At 43.6% G+C, this 13,931-nt stretch overlaps 1 protein-coding gene across 4 annotated transcripts in view; it reads right to left on the bottom strand.

The window, feature by feature from the left end:
* Positions 1–13,931, bottom strand: part of CPSRP54 (chloroplast signal recognition particle 54 kDa subunit) — a 60,447-nt gene that overhangs the window by 30,109 nt on the left and 16,407 nt on the right. For all 4 annotated transcript variants that reach the window (XR_015263533.1, XR_015263534.1, XM_086783462.1 and 1 more), the window contains 2 exons: positions 7,731–7,833; positions 485–585 (listed from right to left, as the gene is read on the bottom strand). Coding sequence is in view for 2 of the 4 variants with exons in the window: in XM_086783462.1 (XP_086639588.1) it covers positions 485–585; positions 7,731–7,833 (204 nt within the window). In the remaining 2 variants the exon portion in view is untranslated. The remainder of the gene's footprint in view (positions 1–484; positions 586–7,730; positions 7,834–13,931) is intronic.

Here is a 13,931-nt window from a genome sequence, read left to right as displayed (position 1 = left end):
GGCAAGGGGTGAATTATTTGTCCGAACTTAAGCACGTTGCATCACTCTAAAACAAACAAGACCATGTGGTCAGTCCATATCGATAGAAACCAAGAATAACTCCCAATAACACACCATCTATTGATGTCTAGTCATCAACTCCATGATAAAATTACCAATAAACAAGTTAAAAAATGGAAAACCAGACTCCCATAATCAAACATTGTTCAAACTTTAAATACTGTGAAAACATTTATCACCGTTGAGGGGATGCGAAAACAAACCACAGCCAAGGTATGTGCAAAAGCATTGAAAACAGGCTGAAGCCCATATATGTGACTGTTTGAAAACAAGGTAAGCCTAGATATTCAATAGACATAAAAAGTTCAAATAGATGCGAGAATGAGAGACTTTACATCTGGCATGGACTACACACAAGAATGACCAAACATTTTTCATTCAAAAATCTTCTTTGGTGTTTTTTTTTTAAAGAAGAACCACCAACCTCCTTTACACTTAGGGCAGCTCCACCTCTTGAATCACCATCAAGCTTGGTCAATATAGCCCCAGTTATTCCAATCTCTAAGTTGAATGCAGCCACCAAAGCTGTTCATGCAAAGGAAAACCCATCTTACGCATTAGCCTGACCTTAAAGTCAAGAGCTAGATTCCTATCTAGACCTGAATAAGGTTACATTCACCATCCAGTAGGATATGAGCTTATGCTAGATACAATTACAAACATGCACTAGAAAATTGGCGATTCTCTGCGACTCTGAAGCCCCTCCTGTAGGTGTAAAGTCAAAATTACAAGCTCGTTACATTGCTAAATTGACCAGCAATGCCTTTGATAACAATGAGATGATGTGTATGCCCTTGGAAACAATGAAATCGTTGAGATCATGGACAATAAAACCGTTTGTAGCTTTAGTGCAGTATAATCTCCAAAGCCCTTGGCAATCACAGAATGCCTTGACACTTGAAAAGAAATCAAATACCCATATACTTTCAAAAGTAGATCCTGAGTGACTTATATCACTTAACATCAGTACACATTTGCAGACTATTAAGGAACAATAAAAAGTTGCACTTTGCAAAATCCAGTACTTTTTCAATCTTTTAAGTACAAAGCCCTCCTTTCTAAAACTGAACTTGTCAACTAATTTGTGAGGGCTGTCCATGTCCCCTCACACAGCCACAATCTTGGACAGCACACACTTCATTAATGAAAGGGTGCCAAAATGATAAGTTGTATGTCCTTTTGATAATTTGTCATGTGGTCTTTAATGTTGAGTGAATATAGTTTCCCTAATCACAATTAACAAGATATAATCATTTTGGCGTTCATTTTGGCGTTGCTAATGAGCTTTCCATAGCCTAGCCTTGTGGTACTCCAAGTTTGAGTGCAAAGATGTACCTAGATGAATCCAGGAACATGCCCAAATTCACCTTATAAAAATGTACAATTTATAACCTCATGGTAGTCATCCACAAGACAATAAACCATCAACTCCATCATGCATAGTATGGACTCCATACTACAACATCCCCACTAATGTCATCAGTGCCCAATAGATGTGGCACTTCATCTTAATTGAGTGCATCCCCCCTTCTTGCAATGTACTCAAGAAAAGCTACAAGATGAGTTGACAACCATGTCAATCGGGTTGGTGAAAGCCGGTCAAACGTGAGGGTTGACTTCTGCACAGTCAACTCTGGTCAGAGGGTTGACTTTTCAAATCTGTGATTCAAGATCCTTAACCTACTCTCCAACATCTATGCGTCAATATAAAGAACACCGCAATCGGAGTCCGTTTGAGCGATGTACTAGAAAGTGGGCGTCTAGTGCAAATCCCAAAACAGCGAGGTATAGCGCATGTGGGAAGAGTGATCTAGGGTGGTACACGCATTCCTCTCATCATTGTGGATGCGGGAAGCTGAAGCTCACCAAATTTGGATTCCGTTTGATCTTTGATCAATTGGCATTTTTGGCAGTTTTGACCGCTTACATGCAGGGTACAGAACCCTAATTCAATCTGAAACACGCAGAGATGTTTTGGCGCCACTTACATAGCTTGAAAGAGCTATTTGGTACCTTCCTTTTGAACCAGAAAGTTTCGAATTCCAGCATCGGAGGCTCAAGTTACTAACAACCATTTTGGTGTTTACAAGACCGGGCACGCTCATCCAAAGCGCAATTGCAACAAATGCTCATGGAGGAGCAAAGCAATGATGAGAACTTGCACAAGAGCACTGGAACCATTGCATCCGGAAATGAAAGCACTGATGACAATGATGCAAGCTATGATGGATACTTCATTGCTAAATGCACCCTCCAACTATGTTGAGGCCACTTGCACACATGAGATGCCAAGAAAGGATGACCGTGCAAATATGGGCTTCAACCCGCAAGTCACATCTACTTCCCAAGGAAGGTTTGCAAACAAGGAGAATCTCCCACCTACGTTCCCTTCAAGTGGTGCTTCGCAAAGGAATAAAGGGAAGGGTGTAGTTATTGAACCAAAAGACAATGCTTAGGAGCAATTGGGAGAAAGAGCTAATGCAATCCAACATCCAAGGATGCAAATGCTCCTACCGGGGGGGGGCCGGGGGGGGGGGGGGTGGTGGTGGCGGAAGAAGGGGTGACTCTTGGCTGAATCGATGGAATGTTCACTTTGATTTTCATCCTGATCCAGATATACTTGGGCAGATTTCAAGACAATGTCGGGAAGAGTTCCTCCTTGTGGAGGATGAGTTTGATATAGTGGCCAAGTTTGCAGACTTGGACATGAAGAATATGCCTTTTGACACATACGTACAACGCTTCAGGGAGTTGCAATCTTGTGCAGGGCATATGGATGCTACAACTTTGTGTGGATTTCTTATCCAAGCTCCAAGTGAGGAATATGTCGGGCCAATGGGCATTTCACTCAGTATTGGGAGTAGGTCCAAGGGGGGAGCTCCATTGATTTAGACCAAGACTCGAGAATCATTCCACTTATTAGAGTGGAAGGTAGTCAGTACTACGTTCGGAACCGGTTGTTGTTCTGGGCTGATAGAGTCTATGCACTAGATTGTGATGGGAGTAGGAGAGGAATTCCTTATGATTGTTGGTGACGCTCCTACAGCACGTCATCCAGATATTCGATGGACTTGTGTTTTTCTAATCATCCTTAATCTGATGGGCAGACTGAGAGGGTGGGATCAGGTTTTGGAGGTTATGCTTTATGCATGGGACTCCAAGTGACCATTTTGTTGGGAGAGGTACATCCCTATGGTTGAGTTTGCCTATGGTACTACTGAGCATATGGTTCTGGCAATAGCTAGAATATGTTTAATAGGAGTTGGGTTAAAACCCCATATTCTTCAGACTTTGATAACTTGAAGGAGACACAGTTGTCGTGCCTGATAGTTAGGAGACTCTGAGAGGAAATCCTGAGACTTTGACAACTTGAAGAAGACATAGTTGTGGTGCCAGATAGTTAGAAGTCCCAAAGAGAGAGGTATGCTATCCACTAGGTACGAGGATTTACCAAATCGTGGAAAGAATGGGTATTATGTTAAAGCTAGCAAATATTTGTCTCCGTGATTTTAGGTTTCGAATTCCATGAGTTGGAGGATTGAAGGATGCTTTATTTTCTTTAGGAACCTGCTAAGAAGGTTCTGCTTTTGTCTTGTTTACATGGTCATATGTTGGAGAAATAGTAGCTTCAATTGAATTGGTTCCTTGATATGTGGCTATGTGGATTTGATAGACCAAGTACAAACTGAATTTGGAGACAGTCAGCATCTCAGAATTGTCTTGGAGGCTGTATGCGGAGGAGTCAAAATGTGACTTCTTCAAGTAGACAATCTTGTATTAGGGTCATGTCATATTGTTGATGGCGTGAGGATTGATCCAGATAAGGTTCGTAAAGTCCTGGAATGGCCAATTCCACGGACGATTAGGAAGGTGAAATCATTCTTGGTTTCACTGGCTTTTTCGTGTAGTTCATCAAGGCTTATGCCAGGATTGCTCCTCCCTTAACTTAGCTTTTAAAGGGAGTGAGAAGCAAGAAGTGCAAGTCAAGTCCTCCAGTTTTGATCAGTGTTTTAGAGCACTGAAGAAGCTGGTCACCCCAGCCCCTATGTTGTAGATCGTAAACCTTTTGTGGTTGAAACGGATGCCAATGATTATGCAATAGGTGCTGCCATGTTCCAAGATGGGAGACCCATAGCCTTTGAAAGCAAGAAGCTTTCATACACACAAATGAGCTATCCTACCTAGAAAAACGAGCTTCTAGCTCTTATCCACGCGTTGAAAATCAGGACACTAGTTATATGGGTCTCCATTTGTTGTCTGGACATCCCACTCGTTGACGAATATTTGTGATCAACCCAACCTGAGGTGTCGGAAAGCCAAATGGGTTGACCTCATGAAAGAGTTTGACTTAAATCAGTTACCATGGAGCAACCAATCGAAATCTTGATGCCCTTAGTAGGACCCCCGAGGTCAATGCTCTCTCTTTTGTTAAGATAACAACTGACTTCTATCTCTCACAAAGGGCGTTGCCAACATGATTTCCATTTTGGTCAAATCTGGCAATCGGTCTAGGCCGGTTGCCGAGTTCCGAGTGTTTCAAACACTCTAATGACTGCTGCCGAGAGAGAGAGATTGAAAAAGTATTCCATTAGAGGTGTATTAGTGTTCAAGGATGGCAAGCTTTGTGTGCCCAATGATCTGGATGTCCAAGGTTTGATATTGCATGACTGCCATGACGCACCTAGTGTAGTGCATCCGAACACATAGAACCTTGGCCTTGGTTGGTCGACGTTTCTATTGGCCATGCATGAGATCCTTTGTTGAGGATTATGTGTGGAAGTATTCTCAGTGCCAACTTAATAAAGTTGAAAGGCTTCGAGCTAGAGGGTTATTGCATCCTTGCAAATTCTTGAGAACAAGTGCAAAGTGTCTCAATGGATTCTATAGTTGGACTAACCCGAACTAGTAGAAGCCATGATTCAATCTGGGTCATAGTTGACTGATTGACAAAGATGGCTAGATTTGTTCCTACCAAGTCACTGGTAAAGAGTCACATTGTAGATCCAAGAGCAATTTCAAGACAATAGAACTTCCTTACTCGTTAACTCCATCGAAATCATGAGCTATAGGTTTCTTTACATGAGTTGCTATTGTAGATCCAAGTAACATTTCAAGGAAATAGAGCTTCTTTCGGTTTTTCTATCATTGTAAACCTGGATCTGAATCATGAGCTTTAGGCTTCTTTACACCACTATTTAAGTCACACTCTATAAGAGCCATCTAATCTTTATCTTCCAACTATGATCCTTGGATTCAACAAATTTCTCACCTTGAGTCATAAATGGATTTGACAATAGAGAAGATTTCTAAATCAAATGAAATTTTTAACTTCCAGTAAGATTCAACAATTAAGTTGAAACATAATGTGCTCACTCACAGACCAAATAAAGCATCAACAAACTGTAAGCTAAAACTTTTGCACAATTGCACCTGAATGCAAAGCTGATATTTTCTACATGTCGCCCAATGAAGCTCAAAATTTAGGACAACAACAATCTTGATGCCCTCTATAACTTTGCATTAAAAATTTTGTAAAAGGCTTAGCAATAGCACAATTCTACAGCAATTTTGGAAAAGATGTTATACTTTGAGAGAGATCAATTTTTTTCTCTAGGCTATAATTATGGAGCTCTCAACTAAATTTCCCCATCCTCACAAGGCACTTAAAATTTGCCTCAACCACACAAAAGTAACCACCCAAGGAAAGAATGCTCTAATACATGACAATAGATTAAATTAACGTGCATGTCCAAAGCTTTACACAAACCAAAAGAGATGAGAGCTTCACAAAGGAAGCACACAGCTTCAAATTTCTACTAATCAAAGGATTCAACACATGAATCACTCACACAAAATAAGGTAATTAAAACTCTCCTCGAGTGAGCATCTCGACTAACTCCCAAAAATTATGAGAAAGCCCCTTAAACTCCTAGATTCCTAAATCATCTCCATCTTGTGCATTAACCTGTTTGGGCCTAATACTAATATTATGTGTCTTGTAGGTAGGTGGTATGTATGTTTTCTAGGCTCAAATTAACTCTATAAGGCTTTATGAGCTAATGTGAATGTCACCAGTGCATGCTGCACATATTTCCCAACAACTTATTAAAACCAAGGACGATTGGAGGTTATCGGGCACCCAACCTTTAAGCATGGCGTGGAGGAGGGATGTGGGTGTGGGCAGCCAGCCACTTGGCATGGGCAAGCCCGTCTGTAGTTCATCACCAAGACTTATCCAAGATGAAGCAGTTATATCATTTGAATGAGGATTTTGCACCTGTTTGGATTGCCATACAACCAGGAGTGCATTTACATCATTCAAATGAGGATTTTGCACTTGTTTGGATTTCCATACAACCAGAAGTGTATTTATATCATTCAAATGAGGATTTTGCACCTGTTTGGATTGTCATACAACCAGGAGATCCTCTCTATTCAATTAGGCATGGGTTTCTTATGCTGATTAACCACCTTGTGTGAATACAACACTTGGGACAAAGGTTATAGATAAATAACATGCATATCTGATGGCAGGGCACAAAGGCACATGTCATAAGATTGGAATATATCCCACCTTATGAATCGGGAGAATAATTACATTTATTGCACTTGGTCCACGCAAAGGTTGTGGGGTGTGCATGGGGCCAACTCACTCGCCAAAGGAGTCAACCCTAACGTTTTTGGCCTTCTCTCTCACCTAACAACTGAAACAAGTAGAAAGGCAATTCAGTTTGAGCAGCCACACAGTACCCATATCTGCCCATACAACACCCATACACCCTGCTGCAGCTGCACAAAGACCATACACCCTTCATATCTGCTGCTGCTGCCTGTACCTATCACCTGCACCTGCTGCTGCAACCCAATCAACACTTGTACTCACTGCTGCAGGTCATATTCCCCTATACATGCTAGGGCTGCACTTGTACTTTCTGTCTCTGGCCATACAGAATCTGTACTAGCTGTGCCGTGTACCACCATTTGTACCTGTTGTAACACCATCTGTGCTTGGTGAAACTCGTGGCCGACCAGCTGTACTGGTAAAATTTCATCTCCTTGAACCTGTGTGCTTGCATGTGTGACTCTCCTATTGGGTTAGGGTGGCCAACTTGTCCATTCATTAAATGGGCTGCCTCCTACTCAACTAGGCCCGTTGATTCCTCATGAAACCACAAGGTTTGGGAATAGCCAAGAGGACAGTGGGTCATAAGTGCAGCATTGGGAGTTTGAAGACTTGACAATTGAAGCTTTATGTTACTTTCGTTTGTGGCAAATTGTGGAATTTCATTTTGCTAATCGTTAAGAGCTCTGAGATCTGCCCTCCCAGCTACACTTATATCTAAGAACAAAATAAAGTAAGCCTCTCATGACCCACCTTCCCTAACTTCAACCACATATATCAAGACTGGTATTACAGTGTTACACACTACCACAGTTATAATAATACTCATATTACATAATGATCCAATCTACTTGATGTATCGCAAGCCTACATTCTAACCAAAATACGATAGATATCATTAAAGCTTCTGAATTGGAAGAGGTGAAGTTGCAACTTACAAGTGATTAGAGTCACAAATGACATTAAAATTGTGAATAAAGAAAGCATCCTTCACAAGACAGCAATGTAGAATAATCATGTGAAAAGGGATAACGGTACAGAAACTTACCAGCAGCTTCTTGGCCTGTCATGGCATCCACAACAAGAAGAACTTCTGTTGGGTTAAGGACTTGTTTCATTTGCTTCAATTCGTCCATCATTCCTTTGTCTACCTATTCAAAGAAGAAGCATGATTCCTTCACAATAGATTCAACATGAAAAAAATATAAGAAAAGACAATTCAATAACACTGGCATTTAACATTTATGCATACGATCGAAAATAGTGATCGTGTTCAAAATACCAGCCCAACCCCCCACCACAACAAAAAGAACGAAATCGATTAGGCCCTTTATGATAAACAAGGCCCCCAATCTTGCTAATCCTTTTCTTCTACAAAGTAGACAAATTTCAGCTGACTAAACAACTTCACAAAAACTAATATCAGAATTAATGTGGCGATTTTGACAAATCGATGAGGGAGAGGCACGAGGTCACCACAGACGCATTAAAGACAGAAAGCATGAGAAGAGCTCCTACAGCCACCTGAGTCATTCTCAAGCAGGAAGCCCCCTAACCATAGCCCTATCTGAAGCACATTATCACTGGAAAGACCATGAAGGGTTTGTTGGCTAGCTCACCCACCAGCCTAAGACTCCACCAGCTGCTCATTGCCAAAGCACCCATGTCCCATACCACAGCCCCCACCACCCAAGTAAATTGCTAGACCTTGGCCTTGATCTCCTTTGGGTCCTATTCTCCTGGAGTCTGCGAGTAAAAACCCCTGTTATGTGCAATCCACTCGCTTACTTTTCCCTTTGGATCTGCAATAAGAGCAATGTCTTTTCAAAGAAGTGTCCATGAGACACTTACAATGTCCCAAATAAGCATTAGGCTAGCAGCCCCAATAATAAGCCAACATATATTTAGGCACTTGACATGATCCCTGCTTTAAACTAGAACCTCCATCAAGCAATGAAGTTCCTAGATATGAAATAAGGGAATTGTCACTTAAGTGACTCGAACGTCTTCCAATAACCTTCTTCCTCTGATTGACCCCTTCACTAAATAAGCAACTCAAATATAGTCCTAATCTTTAGAGTTCCTTTTTAATATTCAAGAGCATTGCAGGAGGTCGGGGGCCGAGTTTTGAGCTGACCAGATCAGTCCGTCAGGGGTGTCCTCTCGCCCCTTTCCTTTTTCTCTTCTTTGCGGAGGCTATGAGTATGTATTTGACGGCAGAGGAGGTTGGTTTGAGAGGACTTCAGCTCCCAGTCCGGGGGGAGGATTTGCTTGATGCTGAGTTTGCAGACGACACGGGCTTATTTTTGCATGGCCATGAGGCCAATCTTATTCGGGCAGAGCAGTCGCTCCAGGTTTTTAGTGCAGCTTCGGGAGCATTGATCAATTGGCGCAAGACAGTGGCCTTTTGGATCAGTAGTGCTCCCACTCCGGCATGGAGCCCAGACCCCGGTTTTAGATGGATTCCTCCGGGCACAGCAGTGCGGTATTTGGGATGCCAGATTGGCCTCGATTTGTCACCTGAGCAGCAGATTGCCCCGCTTCTTCTGAGTATTCGGAAGAAGCTACTGTATTGGAGTACAGCTCGACTATCCTTGGCTGGGAGGGTGGTGGTGGCAAATCAGGTGCTGTTAGCGACCATGTGGTACATTACGTCTTGCTGGATTTTCTCGAGCTCTTGCATCAGCCAGGTACAGAGGCTGATCAGGAACTTTCTGTGGTCTGGGCGGGACGGTCAGCCAGCTCGGGCAAAGGTTGCATGGGCAGTTATTACACTTCCGCTGGCTCAGGGCGGTTTGGGCATTATAGATCCAGTCGATCAGAGTAGAGCCTTATTGGGGAAGCTTATTGTTCGGGGGTTGCTTCCAGGCGCTGAGCCTTGGAAAGAGCTCCTCTTGCAGCGACTGCAGGCTCGGGCGCCCCCTGCACGGGGTACTTGGGCACCAGAGATTCGCTGGATCTTCATAGAGATGAGGAGGACAGGCCTCAGTAGAGGATGGGAGGACAGATTTGCTTTGAGTATCCTGAGAGCTTGGGAGCTGCTGAGACCGGGGCTTTCTCAGCGGCCTCCTTCTTGTGTTGAGGAAATTTGGAGCACAATATCACGGTACAACTGGGGAATTGATGTCTACTCCCGGAATGATCGTTGCATACAAGTCACATGAATGGGAGATTGTCCTTAACCAGAATTGTATTACATTGATGCATGCTTGAAAAACATTTCACATGAACTGTTTTTGTTTGCCCGATGGATCTCGGTGTTCTGTTTGCAAACTGTGGGTAGACTCTGTCTACTGAAGTAGTTTGTGGGATGTGAAAAAGAGGCGAGTATGCTCTCAACCCTTAATTTTTGCAAAGTTATATGCTTGGTTTGCAAGTTCATACTCATTAAAATTGGGTGGACAATGTTATTAAAGAGAATCAACAAGCTGTCCGCAGATACTGCAGGTTGGGGCATGTGGAGCCAGCCGACAGCAACATCTTGCATGTGGAACCAGCCGACTGAGCATTATCACCCGTCGTGGGCATTTCAGCAGCCAACAACAGCATCTAAGGCATTTATAAAGTCGTGATGATCCAGATATGCAGGCCGACTATAGTTCACTGGCCGACCAGCAGTAGAAACTCATATATAAAGTAGCGCATCATTCATTCAGTGGATCATCTCGGGAGCTGGCATCTTCTCAGCGTTTCCTTCATAGGGAGCAACGGGAGTCAGCAGTTCGTCATCATCATTCAGCAGATCAGCAGCATATTCAGCATACAATTAGAATTCAGCATTCAGCAATTCAGTCATCATCCTCCTGCCTCCTACATAGAGGAAAGCCCTCAGCCAAGGGGTGGACCTCAACATTGGAGAAGGGAACATTCATCATCATCAGCATTCAACATATCTCTCTCTCTTCACGAGATAGATATTCATCTAGGATAGGCATAGATCTATTTATAGATCGTCTTTGTAACCATTGCCTTGCATTGACACCATTGTCTATCTCTTAAGTATAATTAAGTGAAGTTTAGTTAAGCCTAAGGTTGTTTTACTACGATCAATCCCTCGCATGTCGCAGTGGATGCCGCTATCTTGGCCTTCGTGAAGACTGACTAGACACTCCGGTTCTACATCCGCACGCACATCCATCCGGTCTTCTACTTCTTGGCTTGGCGCTTGCATGCTTTGCATGGAAGCTCAATGGAGAGTAGCATGCACTTGTTGTGACAACCCAAGGCTGCTCCCTGGAGGTGGAGGACTACAACGATTAAAGCTTTGGATACCAATCTAGCATCAACTAATACATTGTTTGGTATCTCTATTCATTGCTCTTATTATTGGAAATTTGGCACGAGCAGATCGTGCAACTTATACCAAAAATTCTCCTTGATAATAAATCATTACCAAGGGGAAGGGAATCGGCCCATTCCGGCCCTCGTGCAAGAGTTCATCATTTTCAGCATTGTCTCTTGTCTTGTGTTGTGCCATTTACATCTTTATTCAATCATAAAAATAGTTTAAGTATGACAAGATTGTGCTAAACCTCGAATGGGGATATTTCATTGGTTTCAGATCCTAGGATCTTCCTTCTATCTATGGAGAATCTGTGGAAGATGATTTTTTGGTTTTTTGAGCCAAGGTCAAACTTGGCACAAACGTGCCCCATCAAACTCAAAAGGCCAAACACAATTGTCACTAGTTTCAACTTTCAAGAGACAGCACTATTGGAGTCTGATCCACTCATTTCCACCATAATTACCACGCAACGCCATTCCGCCCACCTGGAACATGGGAACGGTGTTCCTTTTGCAACCGGGGATTCTAGAATGCTCCGGAATGCCCTGGAACGTTCCATGGTGTGGAACGGCCAGGTGGAACGTTCCGGAACATTCCCTCGCCCACTTAAGGACCATTCCAGAGTAGTGGACAAAAAACGTTGAAACAACGGCCACCAAAAAAAAAAAAACGTGAACTGCTTGGGTGTGAGGGCAAAAGGACGAAAGAACCTGATGTGCGAGAGATCAGAGCAAATCAACACAGCATGAAATGGATGAATGAATATATGTATAATGGTGAATGTAATCCAATACAAGAGGGCGTTTGTGTGAAGCACTAATGAAGCGACTCTGAGTAGTAGACCGGCATTGAAGCAAGGATGAAGTCAAACCAAGAGCACGGTCGATGACGAAGGCTCGCTTCGAAGACAACGGTGGCATCCCGAGTGATGTAGAGGGCTGCAAACGCAGGGCTGCACAAGAGAAACGTGCTGAGCAGGGAACTCGAGGAAGGTGGCTGCCAAAACATAGGTCTATGTGAGGGCAGCGTGCTGCTGTCGATGGTGAAGCGGGGTCCTACGCACAAGGCAGGGCGGCAACAGTAGGGGCAGGCCAAGAGCATAACCGTGACTGAGCGCTGCTGACGGAAGATGAATGCCTGATGATGATGATCAATGCGAAGGGTCAGAGCACCGCTGCTGGTTGCTGTGGGGGCAGAGCGCCGGCTGCTAGATCCTAGATTGATGAAGATGTGCATTGATGTTGATGAAAATGATTGTGTTGATCACGGCTGCAGTGGTGTGCTGCTGTAACATGCGGAAGCTTCGGCGGAGATCGGTAACTTCAATGCTCAAAAATCAGCACACTTGTCGTGTCACGAAATTAATGCACAAAACTGAATGTAGATGTGCAGAAAAATAGAGAGAGAGAGAGAGGGAGAAGAGGACACAATATTGGGTCCCGAATACCCTCTGTAGGGCCCCAACCGCGAATGGTGTATTTGCTTTTATTAGAATGATGCAAATCTGAAAATAAAAGACTGAACCTGAACCTTCCTGGCTGAGGAGGATCCTCTACCCTTGACCTTCAATTCTTCACCCTTTGTGTTAGCTTCTCCTTGGCTGTCCTGGTCCTTGAGTTAGCTTCAGCACCTTGATGAAATATGAGATGAACGAACTAATTTATGCCTTGGGTATTTATACCCCCTAATGTATTCAATCCGCTGGCTTCTTTTTCCCTCCACGACTTGCAAAAATAGCATTTAATGCTAAATCAGCTCACGTGTTCACATTGCTCCCCTGGCCTGCGCAGGCTGCTAGGCACTGGCCGACTGGCTGCTGGGCAGCCCTTTGGCCTGGCCGCCTGGCTGGGCTGGCCCAAAGGCCTTGTCAGCTGCCTGGCCAGGCCCCTTAGGCTGGCTGACAGCCTGTCCAGCCCACACTAGGGCTGGTGGGCAAGGTTTGGGGCCTTCCTAGCCCCCTTGGGGTGGCTCATAGCCTTCCCCGTGCCCATACCTTATGCATACCTACTTCTACACAGTCGTCTGACATCTGGTCACAGACCAAACATACAGAGCAACTGACATCATTCCAGAGGGAGACTCACAGCCATAGTCACATGGGAACACCGTTCCATTGGTGTGGAACGGGGGAACGTGGAGTTGGCCAGCTTGGGAACGGTGGAACGTGGAGGAACGTTTTTTTAATTTATTTTTCCCTGATTGGCGAAACGGCAACCTTAACGTTTTTTTTTTTCCACTTTTTGGCAGCCGGCAGCGCAATAGCGTAGCCTTTTGTTTTTTTTTGAATGAAATGGGTTACGGGTGCCCAACGTTTTGGGCACCCTTTAAAAAAGGCCCAAAATTTGGGCCTTTTTTAAAGGGTGCCCAAAACGTTGGGCACCCGTTGTATTAAAAAAAAAAAACGGTTACCTGGTTTGTGCGTCGCCGCCGACCCCTTTTAAAAAAAAAAAACAAAAAACGTATAGATTATGCAACGTTTAAAAAAAACGTTGAAAGACGACCTCAATGCTGCCCTGCAACGTTCGAAAAAAAAACGTCAATATCAACGTTTTAAAAAAAACGTACCTCTCTGAGTCTTGAGAACTTATAAAATCCTGCAGAGTGCAGCTGCAAGTACAGTGTGCATAGCCAAGTACAATCTCTCTCTCTCTCATAGCCAAGTACAATCTCTCTCTCTCTCTCTCTCTCTCTCTCTCTCTCTCTCTCTCTCTCTCTCTCTCTCTCTCTCATATAATGCCTCCTAAGGGAACCAAGAGAGCCAAGAAGAACTAAGCATGGTCATGGTGGGATGAGGTGGATATTCTAAATATGAACAAGGTCATTGAGTTTGCTATCAAATTCTTGTCTCTTTTTGTCTACTTTCAATTGTATATTTGTCTCTTTTTGCCTGCTTTTAATTGTATACTTGTCTACTCATGTGTATTGAAATATGATAACGTGTCGTTCCGGATCCCGTTCCGGATT

This window comes from Cibotium barometz, chromosome 45 (genome assembly GCF_041138505.1).
Source record: "Cibotium barometz isolate CiBa-2024 chromosome 45, ASM4113850v1, whole genome shotgun sequence".
NCBI classification, from domain to species: Eukaryota; Viridiplantae; Streptophyta; class Polypodiopsida; order Cyatheales; family Cibotiaceae; genus Cibotium; species Cibotium barometz.
Note: the sequence above shows the minus strand (reverse complement) of the source record. Positions and strands in the feature narration are given on the sequence as shown.